This window comes from Bos mutus, chromosome 13, assembly GCF_027580195.1.
Source record: "Bos mutus isolate GX-2022 chromosome 13, NWIPB_WYAK_1.1, whole genome shotgun sequence".
In the NCBI taxonomy this organism is placed as follows: domain Eukaryota; kingdom Metazoa; phylum Chordata; class Mammalia; order Artiodactyla; family Bovidae; genus Bos; species Bos mutus.
The window spans coordinates 44,617,348-44,643,219 of record NC_091629.1 but is presented as its reverse complement, the minus strand read 5'-3'; the positions used below and the strand labels follow the sequence as shown (position 1 = coordinate 44,643,219).

General features: G+C 48.4%; 1 protein-coding gene across 1 annotated transcript in view; it reads right to left on the bottom strand.

Moving 5' to 3' along the window:
* RSPO4 (R-spondin 4) overlaps positions 1 to 25,872 on the bottom strand; it is a 36,141-nt gene that overhangs the window by 5,820 nt on the left and 4,449 nt on the right. The window contains exons 2-3 of the mRNA XM_070382104.1: positions 2,792 to 2,980; positions 1,739 to 1,879 (exon numbers count right to left, since the gene is read on the bottom strand). Coding sequence (XP_070238205.1) covers positions 1,739 to 1,879; positions 2,792 to 2,980 — 330 coding nt within the window. The remainder of the gene's footprint in view (positions 1 to 1,738; positions 1,880 to 2,791; positions 2,981 to 25,872) is intronic.

The following is a 25,872-nucleotide window of genomic DNA, read 5'->3' as shown; positions in this document are numbered from 1 at the left end:
GGACAAGTGCTCCAATTGAAAGAAATGAAAGTGAAAGTGTTAAGTCGCTCAGTCGTGCCTCTTTGTTGACCCCATGACTGTAGCCTGCCAGGCTCCTCTGTCCATGGGATTCTCCAGGCAAGGATACTGGAGTGGGTTGCCATTCCCTGCTCCAGGGCATCTTCTTGACCCAGGGATTGAACCCAGGTCTCCTGCATTGCAGGCAGATTCTTTACCATATGAGCCACCAGAAAAGCCCATAGTTGAAAGAAATACCCAAGCGAAATCCCCAGATGACTCTGCCCTCCATGGGGAAGCTGGAGCACAGACTCAAGTGGGGGAGGAAAAACCTGATAGGTTGGAGAGGTGGCAGATGGGGACCACATTGCCCACAGCCTGGAGAACAATGGGAGCCACTGAGGGGCCTTGAGCAGAAGAGAACCTGATCGGATTGTCATTCTCAGATCATCGCTCTGGCTTCTGGAAAGAGAGACAGTGTGGGCTGCAGACAGTGAGACTGGAGGCAGGCATATGGGCAAGAGGCTGTGGCCAAGATCCTAGCAATGGGCAGAGAATGAGGAGAGAAAGGGATGTTTGGGTGTAGGGTGGGGAAAAAGGAAAGGAAGGCTGGGGCAAGTTTGGGAGCTTTATTCTGCTTCATTTCCCCCAAAGTTTTTTTTTTTTTTTCTTTAAACCACCTAACATCTGTATTTATTCTTGTGCATCTTCCGTCTCCCCTGTAAAATGTCATGTCTACAAGGGCAGAAACTTTGTCTGTTTTGTTCACTAATATGTCCTCAGCAACTTAGAAAGTGCCTGGAACATAGAAGATGCTCTAGCAAATATTTCCTGAATGGATGAACGAGATTGGATTGGATGTAGGATGATAGGCAAGAGTCCACAGTGATGCCCATGCTTCCAGGATGGCCAGCCTGTGGCTGGTGGAGCAGATCACTGATGGAGGAAGCCCAGAGGAAGCACCAGGCTGGGGATGGGCAGGGAGGGAAGAAGGCACCCACAGGGCAGGTGAGGATGTGAGTCTGCTGCCCATGAGAAAATGAAGCTGAGGAGAGCGAGTTAGGAGCCATCAGTGTTTGGAATGACCATGAACATGAGCCCAGAGAGACTGTGTGGGCAGAGATATGTGATTCAGGTGAGAACGCTGGAGAACAGCCTCATAAAAGGACAGATCACAGAAGCGGTGCTCACACAGGAATCTGAAAGGAGTAGGGGGAAAACAGCAGTCGTGACAACTAATATGACAGGTAATAATAATGACATATATTGAGCACTTACTGTGCCAGCTACTGCATTAAGTACTTTAAAGTGTATTAATTTACCCCTTACAACAACCCTCTCCCATGAAGTAGATTTTATGTTCTATTTTAATTTTCTTAACATTTGGAGAAGCTGAAGGATAGAGAGCTTAACTGACTTGCTCAAGTTCACTAACGGATGATTTTTAGAGATAGCATTTGAACCCAGGTCTTATTCCAAAATCAATACTCTTCTTCTGTACTCTGCAGCTGCCCTTGGCAATAATAATGATGTAGATGTTGGTAGTAATGGTAATCATCACAATAGTGCCTATGATGGGTCTAGTGTATTGAAGGGTTCCTATGTGTCCCTGACACGGCGTTGGGTTTCCCATCATCACGTGACATTCTGCTACGGGTTCTTCCAGGTCTCCTAACACCCCTCACCAGCCCCTGCTCCAGGGAAGGAGGGGACAGGGCAGGGAGAGGATGCCCCCACTCACCCTGGCACTCCCGTGTGCTCTGCTGGGCCGCAGTGCCTGGCGGGCAGGTGGGCAGACACTTTCCCTTGTACAGGTAAAACCGCCTCTTGCACTGGATGCAGAAGTCCTGGCTGAAGCAGCTTTCACACGTGGCTCCGCATTCTGTAATACAGCCAGGACCAGCCCTGGTGAAGGGAGCTGCCTGGGGAGGGGACCCTCTGGGGCTGCCCAGGACTGGGGAGGGCCTCTGAGTCTGCATTCTGTAATACAGCCAGGGCCAGCCCTGGTGAGGGGAGCTGCCTGGGGAGGGGACCCTCTGGGGCTGCCCAGGACTGGGGAGGGCCTCTGAGTGACCCAAGCTATGTAGTACTGGGGTCCGGATTCAGTGTGTCTCTGGAGAAGGGAATGGCAACCCACTCTAGTTTTCTTGCCTGGAAAATTTTATGGACAGAGGAACCTGGCGGGCTACAATCCATGGGGTCACAAAGAGTCAGACACAATTGAGTGACTAACATCTCATTTGATGTTGTCCACAAATGGGGCTGCATTTCAGAACTCCTTTCTCATTTGAACTGAGGCTCAGTGGGGGCAGGTGTCATGTCCAAGGTAGGAAACATGATTATATTGATTCTCTTTATCATTTGAGCTGAGGCTCAGAGAGAGCTAATACCTTGCCTGAAGTCACACAGTGAGCTGGGCTGGGAGTGAGGATTCCCTACTCCATTTCCACCAAAGCTCAAAGATGGTCATGATTTGCCCAGCTCACAGTGAAAACCAAAGTTAGGAGTTAGGACTCCTTTTCCCATTGAGCTAGGCCCAGGGAGAGTCAGTAGCATGCCAAAGGCCACAGAGCAAACTAGCGTAGAGGTGGAAGTTCCCTGTTGTTAGTGTTGAGCTCAGAGAGGGCACTGACTTGCTTAGGGCTTCAGAGCCAGCCTGAAAGCTAGCATATATCTGAGTCTGGGCTCAGGCATACACTGCTTCCCCAGGGGTTGTTGTGTTGAGAGGTGGGATGTGGACCAGGAGTGCGCAGGAGCGCAGTGCTAGCATAAGACAAGGGGGGGGGCCACATACTTTTGCACCTGTTGACTTCCTGGCCGCGGACGCCGAAGTAGCCGGGGGGACAGTCGTGCACACACTTGCCGTACTGGCGGATACCTTCCCGACGGATAAACAGGAAGAGCCTCTGCTGGCAGGTTGAGCAGCCGTTCTCCTCTGAGCAGATAACACAGCCTGTGCAGTTGCCCCCCGGACCAGTGCCCACTGCCAGCCAGACCAGGGTGGAGGATGGGGAAAGGGAGAGAGAGATAGTGAAACCACATGTGTCAGCAGCTCAAACTGTCTCATTGGGATAGAACAGTAATTGAGCACGTGGCCATTCACATGACTGCACTTCCGATGCAACTAGATCATGTGACTTTGGTCATGTGACCGAAACCTGGCTAGTAGGTTATAAGGTAAAGCAGTGTGTGTGCAACTTCTAGAAAGCTTAAAGGGCAGGGGGCATGCCCTTTGTCATCCCCTGATCCTTCCTGTTGGGTGGAATGTGAACACGAGGGCTGGAGCACAAGCATCTGTTTTGGATCATGTGTTAAAGATGTTGGAGAAATAAGATTAAAAGTTTGGTCACTCACTGACATATTTAATCTTCACTAATACAGTGTGTATTTTTGAGTGTGTTTGTGGTGCACATGCATGAGGGGGTGGGAGAAGACCCTCGTCTCCTTGCTGCCTTTGTGAACAATACCCCATTCCTCACTGATGCCATTATCAAGGGCTCCCAACATCCTCAAGTACAGCAAGTAAAGGGAAGGAACTTTTTGTTCCAGAATTGGCAACCAAAGCTGGGGAGAAAAAGGTGAGAAATACCCTAGAAAGAAAGGTCCTCCAGGGCTTACAGGGAGTCTTTGCCATCCGACTACCTCTGATCATGCTGACACCAAGACAGGAGGACTCAGGAGAGTTAGGAGCTGTCAACTTGGGGAAGAGGGGGTTGCTGTGGCTTCCCCTCACTTCCCAAACCCCCAAACCAAGTGAGAGGAGATGCAAGGGTACCCCTCACAGAGACTGTTGCCTGCAAAAGGGGGTGACCAGCACCTCACACCCCGGTTGGATGTTGGCTTTTGTGGCTCTGCTCCTTCCAACCCCGCTTTGAGCACAGAAAAGAGACCAGGAGAGGGAAGGGAGGCAGCAGAAGAAATTGCACATCCTTTATGGCCAGCATGAGGGGTTCTCAGCGGCAAGTCTCCCCAGGAGTAGTCAGGCTCAAGAAGCCTCACCCAAGAAGGCTGGTTTCTGGCAGGTGCCTGAGCAAGAGGCAGTATGGTAGACCACTGGGGGTAGGTGGGAGCTGGGGAGAGTCAGAAAGTAACCGGCTGTCATTAAGGGACAGGAAAGGGCCAGGCAGCTTCATAGAGGTGGAGATTAGGGAAACATGAAACTGTTGCGTGTTTATACCTCACCAAGTTCAGCTTGTTTAATAAACTAGTTACCTTGGCACTATGTAAGCCCACTGGCCCTGAGATGTGACCCCACCAACAAAGGGCAAAGAGACCCTCTATTGGCTTGAGGTGATCTCTGCCACCTGGCAGAATAGGACTCAGATTAGAAATTATGTTCAATGACAGAGAAACAGAAGGGTATTTCCTGAAAACTGAGTTTGTGGTCGGAGACCGCCTGACATAGGCGTGGGTGGTACTGCCCATTTTGCAAGTGAAGAAACAGAGGCTCAAAGAGGTGAAATGACACACCCAGCATCCCCCAGAATCAGTGGTGCAGGGACACACGTCAGTCAGCACCACACTGCCACTCGGCGCACTTGCTCAGGGCCTCCTCTGTGTCCGGCAGAGCCTGGGGCTGCAGGCGTGAGCAACACGTGGCCCTGCTGTTCTGGGACCTTACAGCCTGGTTGGGAGGGTTGCAGCCCACAAAAGTGACTGTAACAGCAACGCAGATGGTGCAAAGCAAAACCCTTACTAACTGTTGTCTCTCAGAAGAGTTTAGGGATCACGCATCCCAACCCCTGCAGCTTCACTGGGGACCCAGACGCCAGAGAAGTTGGAGCCTTCCCCAAGGTCAGGCAGCCAAATAGCAAAGAAATTCCAATTAGAGCTACTGCAGTATTTGTAGAGTGAGATTTCAACATGCTGCAGAAAAAACAACCCAACAAGGACTCACCCCTGACCTGGGAGGGTTGTCAGTGTGTGTGCATGCATGCATGTATGTGGACAGGTGATGGATCTCAACTACCATCATTCATCACCAGCTCTTTGAAGAGCTGTTGGCTCTGCCTCTTGCTGCATCCCTGATCCCAGCAGTTGGTAGGGTGCCCTCTAGTGCCTTGCTGTTGTAATGACACCCCTGACTTTTTGAATCTGATGGCCTCACTCCGGCTTTCATCACATCTCTATAACTCATAGGAGATGAGTCCTGAATATTCTTTGGAAGGACTAATGTTGAAGCTGAAACTCCAGTACTTTGGCCACCTCATGCGAAGAGTTGACTCATTGGAAAAGACTCTGATGCTGGGAGGGACTTCAGTTCAGTTGCTCAGTCGTGTCCGACTCTTTGCGACCCCATGAATCTCAGCACGCCAGGCCTCCCTGTCCATCACCAACTCCCGGAGTTCACCCAAACTCACGTCCATTGAGTTGGTGATACCATCCAGCCATCTCATCCTCTGTCGTCCCCTTCTCCTGCCCCCAATCCCTCCCAGCATCAGTCTTTTCCAATGAGTCAACTCTTCACATGAGGTGGCCAAAGTACTGGAGTTTCAGCTTCAGCATCAGTCCTTCCAAACAACGCCCAGGACTGATCTCCTTTAGAATGGACTGGTTGGATCTCCTTGCAGTCCAAGGGACTCTCAAGAGTCTTCTCCAATACCACAGTTCAAAAGCATCAATTCTTTGGCACTCAGCTTTCTTCACAGTCCAACTCTCACATCCATACATGACCACTGGGAAAATCATAGCCTTGACTAGACGGACCTTTGTTGGCAAAGTAATGTCTCTACTTTTCAATATGCTATCTAGGTTGGTCATAACTTTCCTTCCAGGGAGTAAGTGTCTTTTAATTTCATGGCTGCAATCACCATCTGCAGTGATTTTGGAGCCCAAAAAAATAGTCTGACACTGTTTCCCCATCTTATTTCCCATGAAGTGATGGGACCAGATGCCATAATCTTCGTTTTCTGAATGTTGAGCTTTAAGCCAACTTTTTCACTCTCCACTTTCACTTTCATCAAGAGGCTTTTTAGTTCCTCTTCACTTTCTGCCATAAGGGTGGTGTCATCTGCATATCTGAGGTTATTGATATTTCTCCTGGCAGTCTTGATTCCAGCTTGTGCTTCTTCCAGTCCAGCATTTCTCATGATGTACTCTGCATATAAGTTAAATAAGCAGGGTGACAGTATACAGCCTTGACGTACTCATTTCCCGATTTGGAACCAGTCTGTTGTTCCATGTCCAGTTCTAACTGTTGCTTCCTGACCTGTATATAGGTTTCTCAAGAGGCAGATCAGGTGGTCTGGTATTCCCATCTCTTTCAGAATTTTCCACAGTTTCATGTGATCCCACAGTCAAAGGCTTTGGCATAGTCAATAAAGCAGAAATAGATGTTATTCTGGAACTCTCTTGCTTTTTCCATGATCCAGTGGATGTTGGCAATTTGATCTCTGGTTCCTCTGCCTTTTCTAAAACCAGCTTGAACATCTGGAAGCTCATGGTTCATGTACTGCTGAAGCCTGGCTTGGAGAATTTTGAGCATGACTTTACTAGCGTGTGAGATGAGTGCAGTTGTGCGGTAGTTGACTATAACTCATTAGAAAGGGCAATGCTGTTCCTCCCATTTTCCCACGGTTACAGATGTAGAGACTTGAGTGCTAATTTTATGAATAATAAGTGATGACAACTACAGTTTGTACAATGTTGCTTTAGAAAGATGCAGACTTGATGGCTCCTCAACTTGACTATGCATAAGAATCTCCAGGGAGGCTTGTAAAGCCTCTAGGCCCGGGAATGTACATTTAAACAAGACCAAAATAGACATAATTGGCATTTTGTGTGTGTCTTTTCTTGCTCACACTCTTCTTTCCCTGAGAACCAGACCTGGCAGCTATGCTTGTACAGCTTGACCCTGTTCCCTAGCCAGTGGTGGACAGGCTGTATACCAAGGCCTGACAAGTCATCTAGGCTGGGACCATTAGACCATCTCTCTAGAGAATTTTGACTGTGGGTGGACAGACCATGGTTTAGGATGGCCTCTTGACCTAAGGACATTTGCAGGAGGGCAGGGTGGCCTGTTCCAGTGTACAAGTGTGAGAAGCTTTGGTGGGCACTAACACTCTTGTCTAGCAAAGGCCCATCTCTGACTTTGAGGTTCATGTGGTACCACCTCTGTCCAAATGCAGCTAACATGGGCTTGAGCAATCAGCATCCGGTCCCCTTGACTGCAGTGATTGGTCCAGACACAGGCACGTGTTTCGACGGAAGCTAGTCTTAGGATTGTGTGTGTGTGTGTGTGTGTTTTACACTCTATTTGATTTGAGAAGATGTAGACCAGAGTTGGTGGACAACGCATGAGGGGAGAGGGTCCCAAGAATGGAGGCCACGCAAGAGATTGCCTGTGCATCTGATCTACTCCTGGGAGGGTCCATAAAGTTTCTTCTCTTCTAAAACCATTTTGAGTATGGTTTTCTGTCTCTTGCAGACAAAGACTCCTGACTACACAGAAGCACACACACACACACACACACACACACACACACAGAAATAAATTAGATGCAGAGAGGTGGGGGTGGGGGGAAACTTCATGGGGCCCAGATGGTCAGAGTTTCTGAGCATCTTTTAAGTTCAATTTCTAGTCCCTGAAGTCTTGGCTCACTCCATAGTCCCAAAGAAAGTCACTAGTTAACGTGAGGTAGCTCTCCTCACGTCAAATTACAATCAGAATGCTATAGGTCACCAGGTAAGTGGAGCCCAACGGGTCATGGTAGAGCAGCTCGGCTTTAGCAAGGCTGAGGGCCTGAAGCTCTGCCCGCTCAGCCTGACCACACAGCATACTAAGGGGCCCTGGGGTTCTAGGGCACATGCTTTGAAAACCCCTGGCTCCTTCTGTACCTCAACGGGATGCTGGCCTTCATCGCTGCCCTCTCTCCCCTCTGAGGCACATTTCTCATTGAAGTATCAGTATTTGAGCTCTGATTGCAACCTCCCTGAGTTTTCTTGGGGCATCACAGGGGATGACACCCCATGTGATTTCTCTTAGTATTTCCCTTCATCAAGACCATCCTCCCGCAGTCAAATTACCAATGGCCCCGAAAGGATGATCTTGTGTTGCTCCAGCATCCAGAGGGGCTTGGAATGACATTGGAGTCACTTTGTCTTTCCTCAAGCAGCCAGGGGATAAGTTGAGACTTGGATGTCCATCTTACAGAGAATGACAGTGTGCTTTTTATCACATCGGGGTTGTTAGTTTACTAAGGGATGCAGGCTTATAACAACTCTGAGCATGTGCATTAGACCAAGGTTCAGTAATCCATCCATCCATCCAACCATTCATTTAACAGATAGCTAGTGAGCCTCTACTCTCTGTGAGGTCCAGTGCTAGGGACTCAATGGTTACGAAATGTGGCAGTGATCACGGGAAAAGTACTTCAACTCTCTGGGCCTCAGTCATTCTAGCTGTGAAAGGGGGTGGGACTTAACTTGCAGATGTGATGAAAGCAGACGGTATAATGCATGGAAAAGTCTTAGCATAGAGCGGTTCACCCTTGGGATGGTGAAGGGCTCAGGGCAGAGACAGAGGAGGCAGCTTTGGTCTCGGGTGGAGGGCAGTTTATTCTTTCTGTTGGGATCACGGAATGACCTGTGTTCTTTGAAACGAGGGTTCCCAATCTCAGGGTCACCCACGTCCTGAGAATGACCACAAACCCCTTGTTTTGATGGGAGTCAATGGTTCGGTGTTTGCAAGTGATCACTATATTTTTTTCATTTAGGGATCTGAGTGGATTCAGAGTCATTTGCAAGTGATCACTATATTTTTTTCATTTAGGGATCTGAGTGGATTCAGAGTCGTCTCTGCATTATCATGCCTCCTGCCCACCTTTCCCTGAGGGGGTCAGAGGCACAGGGTGACATCTAGGATCCTGAAAATTACCTGGTCTCTCAGGCAGGCCCATCTTTTGGCAGCCCACTGTGAGCCTGAAATTGACAAATCCTCAATACCCAAGCCAAGAACTTCAGCTATACACTTAAAAAAACACCAAAAAACTAATTCACTAACAGTTAAAAAATCAGATTTCACATAAGAAGCTGGAAAAGTTATGAATACTTGCCCACACACCAGGCCTGCATTCCCGCAGGGCAATGCTTGGCTGGAATTCCACAGACAGGGCCTATGTTCTCCAGTTTGCCAAGGTCCCCACCACTCCGTTATTATCCCTGACACTGAGGGCAAAGGTCAACCGCCATTATTATCATCCATGTATCTTACAGCTGCTTCATTCATTCACATTAGAAGGCAATGCAGAGTAGGGGTTCCCAAACTTGGGCATGCATCAGATTCACCTGGAGGCCTGGTTAAATCACTGATTGCTGAGCCTTCCCCTCAGTTGCTGATTCAGTAAGTCTGGGCAGGGCTTGAGAATCTACACTGCTAACAGGTTCCAACTTTAAAGTGGAGCAGGGTTAAGAGCCACACTGCTTGCGTTCAAGCAGCTCTGCCCCTTATTCTTGTTCACGTCCCCTTGAACTAGTGCCTTAGCTGCCCTGTGCTTCAATTTTCCCACCTGTAAAATAGGGTTCACACTGACCAACCTGAGAGAACCCTGAGGACCTGAGCAGGCATAACAGTTAACGAGGGTCTCAGTAACGTTGCTATCACCACCGGCCATGCCTCCATTGGTGTTTGTGATCTCAGACTTGCTTTGGCAATCAGCGCAGAACTTTTAACTTGATGTTAACATTTTTAAGGTAGAGTTTCTTCACATTTGGGGTGTGCCCAGGGAAGTGTGTGTTGCATGAGAACAGTGTGTGTTGTGGTGGACTACAGGATTTAACACAGCTGTCCTGAAGGACTCACTGGGGGAGAGGAGGATGGAGAAGAAGAAAAAAAGACCACCATCACCTATCCCAAGGCAGGGCAACCTGAGGAGGGCCAGGCCCTTGAGAAGGATCCAGAACCATGTATGTGGGGGGGGAGACCCCCACACAGAGTGCTGGATGGCGCATTCTCCTATCCCCGCCTGGCAGCGGAAGATGCATGTCACCGATGACCAGAGGAAATAAACAACATCTGGGCTCCCATCTGCCTGCTCAGATCGTCACATATGGGAGGCAGTCTTTGCCACTGGAGGCTGGCTCAGAGGACCCCCGGGCACATTCCTGCCTTGGGAGCAGATTTCACCATCCCCAGCAAGGCATGGGCCCTAGCGATGACTCCTGATTGGAGAGACCAGGGCGGGCGGGTGTGGGGACACTGTCTCAGCTTCCAGCATGACAAACGCCCATTTTCTGGCTGTGTGATCTTAGGCAAGTGGCTTCACTATTCTGAACCCGAGTCGCCTCTTTTGCAAAATGCGGACAATAGTAGCAACCATCTCCCAGCACTTGTGAGCTCATCCATGCCGAGTACTTAGCACAGCTCATGGCAGACAAATGAGCACTGTTTTAGCACTTGATTGATGGGAGGTGCATGGAAAGCACCCCAAGGGGCTCCCTTGAGAGCTGGGAGTTCAGCTTGGCTCATTCTCCTTCAAATTTCCACAGTCTTGCACACTGCTGCTGCTGCTGCTAAGTTGCATCAGTCGTGTCCAATTCTGTGCGACCCCATAGACAGCAACCCAACAGGCTCCTTTGTCCCTGGGATTCTCCAGGCAAGAATACTGGAGTGGGTTGCCATTTCCTTCTCCAATGCGTGAAAGTGAAGTTGTTCAGTTGTGTCCGACTCTTAGCGACCTCATAGACTGTAGCCCACCAGGCTGCAGGTGCCTGATATTTCTTAAATGAATGAATAAATGATGGCTTAATTAAAGTTCTCAAAAGCTGTTTTCAGGGAAGCTGCAGTCTAGTTGGAGGAACTTGGTTCATATATTGCCAAGAAAGCTGATGATGTCTGTCCAGCAGAACTCAGAGCTAAATGAAGGACCCAGGCAGCCAGGAGCTGGGTTCAGACTGTAGTTCATCAGGGATGGTTTTCTGGAGAGGCAGATGTGGGACAGGACTGGTTTGTGTCAGAAGAAAGGTTTCCTAAGAATGGTGAGTTTATGACAGTACAGGAAATCCCCTACATACGAATCTTCAGGCTGTGAACTTTCAAAGATGCCAGTGTGTCCAGAGAAAGGATGAAGAGAGACAGGGGGAAGAATAAGTAACTGAAGAGCTGAAGAGGCCCACAATGCAGGAGATGGCAAGGGGATGTTCTTTATTTGAGAAGATTGTTCGTTTTTGAGAAACAGGACCTGAATGCAGAAAGGTCCGTGAAGTTTGCAGCAGCCGTTCAGAATGCAATTCAGTGCTACCATGTCATCTATGATGAGAGAAAAAGCTACTATCCAGATGTCACTGGATCAGTTTTTCAAGAGGGGCAAGAGGATTGAATCCAGCAATGAACCAGAACCTGTGCCATCAGCGTCAGGCGTGAGTGAAACTGCAGCTTGCCCCTACCTCCTATGGCTGATGACCCTTCAGCTCCACCATCCCAGCTCCCCTCCCTCTTCTAGTCAGTAATTTTCTTGCCTCTTCACCTGATGCCAGCCCCTGTGTGCCAGATGTAGTACTGTACTACTGTGCTTTTCAAGGAACTGTACTGGAAGATTAAAAATGGGTTTGTGTGTGTGTGTGTGTTTGTTTTTATGTATTACGTGTGAAAAGGATAATAAAACTGTTATAGTACAGTACTATATAGCGAATTGTTAGTTGGGTACCTCGGCTAACTTTGTTGGAATTACAAACAAATTGGACTTAAGAATGCACTTGAGAACAGAACTTGTTTGTATGTAGGGGACTCACTGTATATAAGTTGGTGGCAGGGAGGGAGCTTGGGCAAGAAGCAGAGAGCAAATCCTTGCTACAGTGTCAATACACGACACCAGGGGTTTAACGGGTAGAACCCTCAGAATATAGTATAATAGGCACACATCCAAAATGGAAACTTTTAATACTTTCCTCCCTCTGCCCACCCCAAACTGCCCCTCCTGTCCATATGTGTCAATGGCCACTCCACTTGTGGTCAAACATCTTGGAGTCACCCTGCCTCTTCTCCTTGGGATACCCCATAGACAATCTATCAGAAATCAGTCTACACCAACGCCAATTACATTCCCTCCCAATCGCCACTTGCCCTGCTCCAGCCGTGCTGGCCTCATCCTTGCTGTCCCTCAAACATGCCAAGACCACTCCCAACTCAGGGCCTTTGCACTCGCTTGCCATTCCCTCTGCCTGGAATGCCCTCCCTACATTCATCCACAGGGCTCACCCCCTTGGGGTCTCTACTGGAATGTTCTTCCCCATGAGACGTCCCTGACCACCTGCCTGAAGTCACACCCATTGCAGATCCCTGTCGCACCCTGCTTTGTTCTTCTTTGGCACTTATCTCCATCTGATATGTGAGGGGTTGGTGTGAGTTTTTGTTATCTCTTTCCCACCACTGAAAGGTGAGCTCCAAGAGGGCGAGGATAAACCACAGTGCTCTGCACAACTCTTCAGCGCCTTGCTCTGCTCACTTAAAGTATCCTGGCGAATGCTGCACATCACTGCCTTGTCCTTTTTATGGCCGCTACCCCCTCCATGCAGAGACGCTGCATGGTTCATTAGGTACAATGATCGTATCCACTTCAGAAAAGAGGAAACTGAGGTCCAGGGCAATGCTGCTGCTTGCTCAAGGTCACTTACTAAGAGGTAAGTGACTTACGAAGAGGTATCTGACTGGATAGTCCGACACAGGCAGTGTGACTGCAGAACCTGAAGGCCTCACCTCAAGGCCACACTGCCTTCCCACCGCCAGTGTATCCCAATGCCTCCCTTAATCCTCCACATAGAGTAACAGGCCCCCTTGCTAAGGCCTTGCTAGGTTTCCTGTGCTGTGCTAAGGCTAGTCTCCTTCAATGTTCATTTGACCTTGATAGAGACAGGAAATTAGCCAGACAGTGGCAGTATAGGTTGTCCCAAGACTGATCCTGCCCTTCTGCATCTCATTCAATCTCCCTTCATCCCGTGCTCATCTCCCCTTATCTCCATGACATGGAGCAGATCAGTACCTATGTGTTCAATCAGGGGGCCAAATGACCGTTTCCCTGTCCTTCAGGTCCCCTCCAGCCTCTCTGAGTAATTCTCTTGCTACCACCTGGACTTGGAAGAGTGGGTAAGTACCCTGCCCCAGCTCCTGCTTGAATCCTTCTTAGACATTAGTTTCCACCGGCTGGGGAGGTGGGGAGATGGAGGCTGGTAGTGGAGCCAGGGCTCACACACACATCTGCTGTTTCCCAGCCAGTGGTGAGCCTTAGAATCAAATCCACATCAGAATCCCCTGGGGCTGTATGCATTTTCCTCTTAGACCCTGTATCTCCAATTAGTCTTTTAAAGATAACTGCTTATTTTACTGCATGTGTGCTCAGTCGCTCAGTCGTGTCCGACTCTTTGTGACCCCCCCGCCCCCCATGGACTATAGCCCACAAGGTTCCTCTGTCCATGGAGTTCTCCAGGCAGGAATGCTGGAGTGGGTTGCCATTTCTTTCTTCGGGGGATCTTCCTGACCCAGGGATTGAACCCGCACCTCTTATGTCTCCTGCATTGCAGGTGGATTCTTTATTAATGAGCTACCCGGGAAGTGGTTATTTCGTCAGTTACTACCAAATAGCCTATCTCTTTGAAGATATTTATTATGCTTATTGAAAATTAAAAAAAAAAAAGAATCACCTGGGGCTGCTTATTGAAAACAGAGGCACTTCCACTCCTCGATGTGTACTGTTGGTTTAACACTTTACGGTGGTTCACCTGGTGTCATATGTGTATGAACTCATGTGATTTTAAAATAACCACTCTGTGAGGTCAGCCAGGGCTTCCTAAACTATTGAGCATACAAAGTGCCCAGGGGTCTTGGGTTCAAGTGTAGATGTTGATGCTAAAGGTCTGAGGTGAGGCCTGAGAGTCTGCTTTTTGACAAAACTCCCCAGGGATGCTGATGGTGCTGGCTTCCAGACCTCATTTTAAGAAGCAAGAAGGCAGGTGCTGTTATCACTTCTTATTTTATGGGAAAGGAAAAGTGAAAGTGTCAGTCGCTCAAGTCATGTCAGACTCTTTGCGACCCCATGGATTGTAGTCCGCCAAGGCTCTTCAGTCCATGGAATTCTCCAGGCAAGAATACTGGAGTGGGTACCCATTTCCTTCCCCAGGGAATCTTCCTGACCCAGGGATCAAACCCAGGGCTCCCGCAGTGCAGGTAGATTCTTTACCATCTGAGCCACTAGGGAAGCCAAGAAACCTGCCTTTAGATCCCAGTTCCATACTTCATTCCTTGGGCCTGTTACTGGACCTCAGTTTGCTCACTGTAAGCTAAAGGCAATCATCCACTCACTAGAAATCCTGTTCCTTCCACAAATATGTATCAAGGACCTACTATGAGCCAAGAAGTGTTGTAGACATTGGGGATCCATCAGAGGACAAAACAGCCCTTCTCCTCATGGAGTCTGCATCCTAAAGGAGAGAGAGAGGTCATCTGAGACAGTGACAGGAAGTGAATGAAAGGAAAGAGTGAGCAGAGGAGAGGAGGGTCCGGCCACAAGACAGGACTCACTGAGACATACAAGGAATGTATTCCTGGCAGAGGAACCAGCAGGTACAAAGGTCCAGGGGCTCAGCATGGAAGAGGGCAGTGAGGCCAGAACACAGAGACTGGTCAAAAAGGTAGGTCAGCCCAGAGCGAGGTGCTGGGCTCTTCTGAGCTAGTTCTGGGCTTTCCTGGAAGCAAGACGGGAAGACCCTGCAGGGTGCAGGCCAACAAGAGTCTGCATCTCAAGAGGTCCCTTTGGGGCTGGGCAGAATGGATGGGAAGGGGTAGCAGTGGGAGCTGGGAGCCCAAGTTGGAGGCCTGTGGTCATCTGGAGGGCTCTGGACCAGGCTATTGGCTGTGAGCAGCAGATGGACAAGTCTTGCTCAACGGTAATTATGAGAATTAAAAGGTAAGCAGTCTAGTTCATGGTGCAGCAGGTAGCTGCTGTGAGCTGCTGTCAGCTCCCCGTTCTCAGCTCTAAAGAGACCTGATCTGAGAATCCCATGATGGTATCTAGTCTGCAGCCTCCTCCAGAGGTGCCTGAATCCCTTCTGCTCCTTCACATCATTGGCTCTGGTCGTGCTTCCATGACCTGTGGTGGCCTCTTGATGTTCACAGGCCACTGGGACAAAGCCTCACTCACATCTTGCTGTTCAGTTGCTCCCTACACCTGCTGCATACCTGCCACCTCCAAGCTGGGCTGAAACCTGAGGCCCCATCTGGATGGCTCCCTGGGTCATTCTCGAAGGTGAGAAAAACAGAACAGGCATCTGCCTGCCCTGGCCCCCAGACCAACTGCCCAGCTCAGGAAGTAGGAGATGAGGGGAGGCAGCGTGGGGCAGGCAGGATTCCAGGTCATATACATCTGAGTTTGAATCCCAGCTCTGCAACCTTGACCCTGGGGGGTCCCTCTCACTTCTCTGAGCCTCACATCTCAGCTGCAAAATGAAAATGATGCTATCAAAGGGTTGTCTGGAGGATGAAGGGCAGTAATAACCTACAGAGCACCTAGCAGCACGCCCGGTTCATATGCCAAGGACTCACCAAATGGGAGTCAGCTTTATCCTCGTTGCTGCCCTGGGTTCAGCTCAGCAGTTCCTGGCACGGTGAATAAGAGCTCTGGCTTCAGAGCCCCAGCTCGGCTTCCAACCTAGATGGATGGGGGCTGTGGAAACATGGGCACGTGGCCTCGCCTATCTGGATCCTACTTTCCTCTTCTGTAAAATGGGTCCTATCTCCTGAGGTTATGGGTAATTAATGCACACAAATCACCTGGCACATAGTAGGTGCTCAAAACTGGTATGATGCCAGCAGAGAGGAGCTGAACGGAAGAAGGTGACAGAGGCTTTGCCTAGGAAACCTCTCATGGTCCTGAGGTACTGTCTCCACCACCCCAAAACCCAGTCAGTTGGAGGGACCTAGGCTTGCAGGGCTGGGAAATTCCACACCCACTGTTAGCCGGTCTCAGTTTTCTCATCTGCAAAATGGGGATTGTAATCCTTCTTATCCATTTAAAGGCAGGATTAACAGCTAGAACCAAGACAAACAGCTACAGGCAGAGATGCTGATCTCTACGAGCTCCTATAGACCCTCTGAAGGACCAGGTCTGCAGAGGGGCAGAGCAAGGCCCATGCCTGCTGAATATCTACAGCATGCAGGACCCTGTGCCATCAGGTCCTTCTGTTAAATCACTGCAAACCCATCACAGCCTTGCAAAGCTGGGCTATATTTACCCACTTTCACAGACTGAAAACTGAGGCTTAGAAAGGTAAAGCAGTTGACCCAAGTACTCACAGCAAAGAGTCAAGTGGGATGCAAACCAGAGCCCTAGCTCCTAACTGCTGGGAGCTGTACCTCCCTGATGGCCTGTCGGCCCCTTCCTGCTGCCTCACGCCTGGTGGCTCTCCAAAGGTAGAAAAGTGCCCCTGAAAGTCACACGTCCCAGAGCCCAAGGCCCACAGGGAGGGGCCCGGAGCTGTGTGGTGCAGGGTCAGACAGGAGGAGGAGAGAGGAGGTTGCAGGAATGACTCAGTGGTCTTACGCCTGAAACCACCTGCACTGCAGATGGAGCCCTTAGCAGCATCCCCAGACCGTCAATCTTCAAGTCTGCATTACTCACAAATGTCCTGAGTGCCAATTTCTTTCTTTTTCCTTTAACAGGGAGGGGGCTGGAGGGAGGATTATTGATGCAAGAGAATAAGATGGTCCAAGAATTGAAACCATTCAGAGAAAGCAGCCCTGGCAGAATGCCAGCCATTGGTGGAACGCTCCACTCGTGGGGAAAATATCCAGCCAATTCCCCATGACCCGGGACTGGGGTCATGGGGAATATCCAGCTGATACTTCTCCTATTCACTCTGTTGGGCCTGCCACCTTCATCAGTCTGGGGCCCTCAAGGACAGAGTCTGGCTGACAGCAAGGGTTTAATAGACGTGTGCGGCTGAAATGCAGTGACCCAGGAACAACCAGGAATGAAGGTGGACAGAGAAGAGTCACCTGCATTTGAGAGTTCCAGGAGTATCCTCAGGGAAGGCCCTAGGGCCGCTGCATCAGGACTGAAAACACTTGTCAAGGAAGAATCGCTCACAGGAAGGGTGATCTGCTCAAAAGACAGAGAATTGGGAACTCACATCCTTCTCATGAGACCTTTTTACAAGGAAATTTTGTAAGATCAAACAGCCCAGACCATAAGATAGAAAAACTCCACTCCTACCAAAAAAACCTTCAAACCTTTTCTTGAACAGTATTATAAGTAACAATGTCTACTCTCCGAAGTATATACAAAGTTAGCAGTTGGGATAACAGATTATAGAAAGATATCTTCCATGTGAAAACCAACAGGAGATTAATATGTAGGTAATACAAGGAAGTCTTATAAACTGATGGCTTCCCAGATGGCGCACTGGTAAAGAATTTGCTTTGCCCATGCAGGAGATGCAGAAGACATGGGTTCGATCCCTAGGTCAGGCAGATTCCCTGGAGTAAGAAATGGCAACTCACTCCAGTATTCTTGCCTGGAAAATTCCATGGACAGATGAGCCTGGTGGAGTACAGTCCATGGGGTCACAGAGTCAGACACGACTGACCAACTGAGCACACACATACCTATAAACTGATGAAGAAAATTCAGGAAACCCAATAAAAAAGTGGGCAAATAAAAACACAATAACATTATCTTAAAAGAAATTAACAACCCAAAAAGTAAAATTAAAAGATTTAAAATAAAACATAATTTAAACTAATAAAAATTTAAACTAAAAAGGCATTTTAAAATATAAGAGAAAAACAAAATGCTTAGACAAATAAAATGTAAGAATAAAATAAAAATAAATTTGTAAATTTAAATAAATTGCATTAACCCTCAGAAAAAAAATTTGAGGGCAATTTCATTTGATAGTAACAACCATTTAGAATGCATCAGATTCTGCAAAAATGTTCACCATATGAAATTCTTATCATGTTTGTTCATCTGAGTTTGACATTTCTTGGGAAAAAGATTAACATTTGATACAACCCTAATAAAATCATTTTTAGACAAGCTGAACAAATCCACAAAAGACACTTAAAAGGAGTTCATATAAAGTATTTATTTATAAATGCCTAAATTCACTAATCTAAGGAGATATGATAAGCAAATTAGATATCATGCAAATAACACAGTTTATTAGCTTTTTACCCACAAGATCATGGCCAGAACAAAGATAGTAAATTATAAAGTGCTAAGGCACTATATATAAAACAGACAACCAACAAAGATCTAGTGGATAGCACAGGGACCTATACTCAGTACTTTGTAATGGCCTATAAGGGAAAAGAATCTGAAAAAAAAAAATACATATATATATATAGCTGAATCACTTTGCTGTATACCCGAAACTAACACCACATTGTAAATCAACTATACTTCAATAAACTAAATACATTAAAATTAATAAAAATAAGATGTTTAAGTAAAATGAAAATTTTAAAATAAGTGAAGTAAATGTTAAGAGTTAGAAGGAAATGGCAACCCACTCCAGTATTCTTGCCTGGAGAATCCCATGGACAGAGGAGCCTGGTGGGCTAATGTTCATGGAGGCACAAAGAGTTGGACACAACTTGAGTGACTAAGCGCAATCATTTAAAAAATAAGGAAAAAATACGATAATACAAAATAAGCATTATCAGCTCGACTGAAGCTGATAATGTGCTATGAATTAAGTCTCTTGGGCTCACATGTCTGCCAGAAGCAGGCAAGAGGGGAGGAGGAAGGAAAAGTATGTCTGAAAGGCAGCATCTGACTGCGTTTTTCCAGCTGCTGTGGGCAGAGGGCAGGATGTCAGGCCTCATCACATCATTTATATGTTTATAATGTGCGAGCAACACACACACACACTTCTATCTTCACTGCTGTTCTCTGAGGTCCCCCTTCATAGAGGAGTGAACAGAGGCTCAGAGAGGGTGAGTCACTGTGCTGTAGACACATAGCACTTAGGGCCTCCCTAGCCTCTGAATCTGGGCTTCCCCAAATAACTTTCTTTTGAAGAGTTAGGTCTGCCAAGGACTTTCAAACCCAGGCAGGGGCTTGTCTGACGTTAGGCTGGAACGTCCTGGACAGTAGAGCAAGCTTTCCTATGACGCATGACTGGTGTCACCATTTATTAGCACCTACTGTCTCCCAGGTGGGTTACATGCACAATTTTGATCTTCAAGACAATCCTATGATGTAGATGCTACTATTGTCACCATGGTACTGACAGACAACACTGAGATTCAGTAATGAAATATCTTCACACGAACATGGCAGTAGCAGAGCTGGGAGCTGAGCCCAGGCCTGTCTGAGCCCAAATCCCGCACTCCCTGCCCGGCACTAGACACTCTTCTCACCAACTGAGCACTCACCATGTGCCGTGGGTGCCTTTTGTGCCCCATCTTGCAAATTAGCCACCAGAGGTGACCTGCCCAACATCACTCAGCTGGTGAGCAGCAGAGCCCGTGGCCTTCGTGCCAGTCAGTCGACCTCCCACCGCTCATCTGGGACATGCTGGAGACAGCCGTGCCTGCCTGCCAACAGCAGAGCAGGCTGCAGAAGAGCAGTTGTGACATTCCTTTCTGGGTGTCCCCACCCTGCGGATGTGGGCACTGCAGTCAGTCTGCAGGGAAAGTGGAGGCTTCTGGCGAAAGGGAGTGGTTTCCCTACGTGGTCTGTGTCCCCCAGGCTTGTGCATGCCTTTCTTCTGAGCTAGTGAAACAGAACCCCCCCACCCACACAAACCCAGAGAGGCCCCCATCAAGGGCCACAGATCAGGGGCCCTGTGAATCACGTGACATTATAAGAAATCATCCCAGGGCGGGCGGTGGCGGCCTGGCCTGAGGCAGCAGTGCCCAAGATGAGGGAGCTTCCCCCGTGCAGCGGGAACCAGACCATGCACTGTGGGACCCTGGAGGAATCCCCGGGGGGCGCCGAGGGTGTGTGTGTGTCCTGGGTGGTGCTGATGGCTGCACAGAGCTGAGACAAGGAGGCTCTGGCCAGGGAGACCTGGGGTGGGGGGCACATTCCAACCTCTCCCCATCCTGGCTGTGTGACCCTGGCAAGTTGATAGCCCTCTCTATGCTTGGAAGGCCTCTGTAGAACTACAGGATCCAACTACCTCGTGGGCTATTATCTGGATGTACTGGGAGAAGGCCAGGAAGGGTGGCTATGGACCCAACCTTTGGAATCAATCATCTGGGTTTAAATCCTGGCTTTGCCAAACTTACTTGCCAAGCTAGTAGACTGGAACATATGAAATCACTAATATTTGGCTTTTTTCAGCCTATAAAAATGGCAGTTTCACATTCTTTAACTCATGCTCCTTTCTCTCTTAATTCAGTCTCCTCGTCTGTGAAATGTGGATAATAACATCCTTTTCCAGGTTGCTGCAAGGACTAAATAAGGCTGGGAGGCAACTGAGCTTGGTAATTGGAGTCTGGGCTCTGGGACTAGGAAGGATTTGAATTTGGCTGTGTGACCTAGGGAAAGTCACTCAACCCCTCTGTGCCTCAGTTTTCTCATATGTAAAATGGGGACGATAATAGTACCCACATCACAGGTTTCTTAGGAGAATTTAGTCAGTTTATATGCATAGTGCCTGACATTGGTAAATAAAACAGGTAACAGTTGGCATAGAGGAAATAACCATAAAACAAAATCAAAAAGAGACTTTCTAAACCTTTGTTGCAGTGAAAATTAAGTACCTTTAAAGAAACAAATAAATGTTTGGAACAAATAAATGTTAGGAACATATATGTGTGTGGATATATACATGAGGGGCAGCGGTAAGAATCCACCTATAATACAGGAGACATAAGAGACATGGGTTCCATCCCTGGGTTAGGAAGATCCCCTGGAGGAGGGCATGGCAACCCACTTCAGTATTCTTGCCTGGAGAATCCCACGGACAGAGGAGCCTGGTGGGCTACAGTCCATGGGATTGCAAAGAGTCAGACATGATTGAAGCGACTGAGTAAGCACACTTAACCTGTTCCTTCTGGGTAATTGAGGTGTGTGTCCCCATGAGAACCCCTTTGACACATAAACGACGTGTGTGTCCCTGGGTATCCACAGAACCTGGGGCTTTTCTACGTCCTAACAGTGTCCACAGTCTGGGCTCTGACAGAAGGACTTGCTTCAAGGGCATGGCTGTTCTGTGTGGGTCCCGGGCCTCCGCCAGGTGCCTCTCATGGAACCACACACCCAGGCCACAGACCCCGTGTGGCACTCAGGTAACCCTGGAGGCCCTTACAAGCTCCTGGACCTGGGCTGGCCTCTGGTTACTAAGAAACCTCTGCAGAGCTGTGCAAGCCCTCTCTGTTGCACCCTCTCATCTAACATTTCTTCTGGGCCTGGGAGAAAGACAAAGCAGACGGAGCATTCCCAAGTGACACGAGCAACTGAGGCTCTGAGAAGCTCTAAACCAGACTGCAGGCTCTGGAGCAAGCTGCCTTCTTCTGCCTATCCAAGGCCACCCTCGCGGCCCTGCCCCCTGTCCTGCATCCTCACCTCCACCCCGGCTGGGTGATCTTGGCTGAGGCACTTCCTCGCCTGGAGCTCCTTTTTTTTTTTTTAACACAAACATGGGTCTCCAAGGCCTCAACTGGCCTTTTCAGCCCTAGCATTCCATCATTCGATAACCTGTCTCCAGAACTCCAGAGAGAAAATGGAAGTTGAACTGTTTTGCAAACTGTGAAGGCCTATATGAATGAGCGGGTGGGTACTGGCAGCATTAGATGGACCTTCTGGAGCACTCTTTAGTAGGCGGGACCTGCTCCCATGGTTCTGGAATCAGGAACATTGGCTATGTGACTTTGGATAAGTCGGTTTCCCTCTCTGAGACAGCCTGCTTCTTCTGTAAAGGAAGAAGGGTAACCATATCCACCCGGCAGGGCTGGGGGAGGGTCGATGTGAAAGGAACATACAGTGTCCAGCACTCAGCAGCTCCTTGGGGATGTCTGATGCAGGAGGACATTTAGACCCTGATGGATCATTCCATTTCCTGGGGCTAAAGTCCACCTTGAGAAAAGAAAACATCTTGGGAAGGACATGACCATCAGATTCAGGGCCGTTAGAAACAAGCGTAAGGACAAATATGTCGAGGGCAATTGCTACTTTAAAGGCAATTTAGCCTCCTGTTTGGAGCTCCAGAGCCAGACTTTTGGGGTTCACATGCCTATGGTTGTGTGACCCACGGGGCCTTCAACTCCCCATCTGCAATCCCAGGATCCCCTGGAACCCTCCTCTCAGAACTGTCGAGAGGACTGCACTGGGCCAGCTGATACAGTGGCCTCCACACTTTTTGGACAATAGTAAAAATTACATTTTTATGTCAGTACACACACAGTACACAGAGTACACACACCCCTCATCCACACTCACACACACCCACATCAATGTGCACACATCTACATACGGGTACACACATGCACCCACACACTCACATATGTATGTGAGCAAAACCCACTTCTCAAAGTGATAACTCATCTTAACATCTGCAACGCATTCTGGTATTTTCCATGAAGGGGGTTGGCAAACTATGGCCCATGGGCTAACTTAGTGGAAACAGTGTCAGACTTCATTTTTTGGGGCTCCAAAATCACTGCAGATGGTGATTGCAGCCATGAAATTAAAAGACGCTTACTCCCTGGAAGGAAAGTTATGACCAACCTAGATAGCATATTCAAAAGCAGAGACATTACTTTGCCAACAAAGATCCGTCTAGTCAACGCTATGGTTTTTCCAGTGGTCACGTATTGATGTGAAAGTTGGATTGCGAAGAAAGCTGAGTGCCAAAGAATTGATGCTTTTGAACTGTGGTGTTGGAGAAGACTCTTGAGAGTCCCTTGGACTGCAAGGAGATCTAACCAGTCCATTCTAAAGGAGATTAGTCCTGGGCATTGTTTGGAAGGACTAATGCTGAAGCTGAAACTCCAGTACTTTGGCCACCTCATGTGAAGAGTTGACTCATTGGAAAAGACTCTGATGCTGGGAGGGATTGGGGGCAGGAGGAGAAGGGGACGACAGAGGGTGAGATGGCTGGATGGCATTACCGACTCGATGGGCATGAGTTTGGGTGAAGTCCGGGGGTTGGTGATGGACAGGGAGGCCTGGGGTGCTGCGATTCATGGGGTTGTAAAGAGTCGGACACGACTGAGCGACTGAACTGAACTGAACTGAATGGCTTCTTTACGTATGGCTGTGAGCTAAGAATGGTTTAATATTTTTAAAGGTTTGTTTAAAAAAAACAACAACAACAGGAAGAGTATGTCCTACAAAGCCTAAAATATTACCTATCTGGTCCTTTGCAAAAAAGTTTGCTGACTTCACCCTATTTCATTCTACTCTATACTGCTCTGTTTTATTCTATTCTACTCCATTTCAGCATTCTAAATGCTAGTTGCATTTACTAAATTTATTTCCCAGATCTGCTGAATGATTCCAAACCTCAGTTTGAAAAGCTCTGAATCAGCGTAAGCTTCAGTTTTTTTCACTAAATGGAAGGATGGAAAGATGGATGAAGAGACAGCGGACTAATAGATGGATGAGAGGAGGCAGGCGAACAAACTGAAGAGGATCCCCTTATCCTTTGACACCTCGGCTGAGCAATGTCCCACCTCTGAGTCTCAGATTCCTCAGCTGAGATGAGGACCACCAACGACCAGCCTCTCTGAGCTATACTGAGAAGCAGCAGGATCCTGTCTGTGCCATTTTTTTTCATGATGGATTCATTTCTGACACCTCTAGGAGATGCTGAGCTCTCTGACAGCAGGGACTGGAGTAGGAAACTGCTCTAGTAGTTCTTGACTACTGGAGTATTCTTTTTTTTTTTTTAATTTAAATTTATTTATTTTAATTTGAGGCTAATTACAATATTGTATTGGTTTTGCCATACATCAACATGAATCCACCACGGCTGTACATGTGTTCCCCATCCTGAACCCCTCTCCCACTTCCCTCCCTGTACCATCCCTCTGGGTCATCCCTGTGCTTCAGCCCCAAGCATCCTGTATCCTGCATCAAACCTGGACTGGCGATTCATTTCTTATATGATATTACACATGTTTCAATGCCATTCTCCCAAACCATCCCACCCTCGCCCTCTCCCACAGAGTCCAAAAGGCTGTTCTATACATCTGTGTCTCTTTTGCTGTCTCACAAACAGGGTATTCGTTACCATCTTTCTAAATTCCATATATATGTGTTAGTATACTGTATTGGTGTTTTTCTTTCTGGCTTACTTCACTCTGTATAATAGGTTCCAGTTTCATCCACCTCATTAGAACTGATTCAAATGTATTCTTTTTAATGGCTGTGTAATACTCCATTGTGTATACGTACCACAGGTTTCTTATCCATTCATCTGCTGATGGACATCTAGGTTGCTTCCATGTCCTGGCTATTATAAACACTGCTGTGATGAACATTGGGGTACACGTGTCTCTTTCAATTCTGGTTTCCTCGGTGTGTATGCCCAGCAGTGGGATTACTGGGTCATAAGGCAGTTCTATTTGCAGTTTTTTAAGGAATCTCCACACTGTTCTCCATAATGGCTGTACTAGTTTGCATTCCCACCAATAGTGTAAGAGGGTTCCCTTTTCTCCACATCCTCTCCAGCATTTATTGCTTGTAGACTTTTGGAGTATTCTTGACTGGAAAATCCCATGGACAGAGGAGCCTGGCTGGCTACAGTCCATGGAGTCGCAAAGAGCCAGACACGACTGAGCGACTGAGCACTGGACTGAGCGACTGAGCAGGGACAATGGAGCACAACTCTGCTGTCCTCGCCAACACCTAATTTAGGGCCTGATCGCCAGGAGGGGCTCAGTAAACATTTCTTTGTGACGATGGTGACAGGCAAATGGCATCCGAGGCCCTCCATGACAGGATGCTGGAACTGTCTGCAGTCAGACCTCCACCCGCTCTGCCACACAGCCCCTTTGGCCGTTCCCACCAGCCAGACCCTCCGCTCCGCCTGCGAGAGTCCCCAGCTCCTATGCTACTGCTGCTTCCGGCTGACAAATTCCCAAGACCTAGCCCTCTGATGGGGCTCCTCTCAGATGCCTCCTCCTTGCCACAAGTCTCTCTCTGAAGATACTGCCCTGGACATGCACGTGTTCCAGATGCAACAGATCAACTACTGTGGGAAGGGACGCCAGTAGCCCCCTCACCAAACAGTGGGCATGGTAGGTGCAGCCATGCTCGACCTCCGCACTGAGCAACTGGGGATGGGGGAGGGATTGGAAGTCTTCATTTTCTTTATTTTCTCTGTGTGTGTGTGTCTTTTAGAACTGAGAAACATCTTGCTGCTGCTGCTGCTGCTGCTGCTAAGTTGCTTCAGTCGTGTCTGACTCTATGCGACCCCATAGATGGCAGCCCACCAGGCTCCCCCGTCCCTGGGATTCTCCAGGCAAGAACACTGGAGTGGGTTGCCATTTCCTCCTCCAATGCATGAAAGTGAAAAGTGAAAGTGAAGTCGCTCAGTCGTGTCTGACTCTATGCGACCCCATAGATGGCAGCCCACCAGGCTCCTCTGCCCGTGGGATTTTCCAGGCAAGAGTACTGGAGTGGGGTGCCACTGCCTTCTCCGGAGAAACATCTTAAGGATCTCCTAAACCAGCTCCTCTTCAGATGTGCAAAGTGAGGCTCTGAGAAGGGAAGACCAACAGAGCTCAGGAGACATCTTCTCAGAATCATGTCAGACTGATTTGAGCCTGTTTTACTACCAACCCTCCTCCTTATATTGAGGGTGGAGGTCCGACTGCAGACAGGGCCAGCGTCCATTCATGGAGGGCCTCAGATGCCAAACTCCAATACTTTGGCCGCCTGATACAAAGAACTGACTCATTTGAAAAGACCCTGATGCTGGGAAAGATTG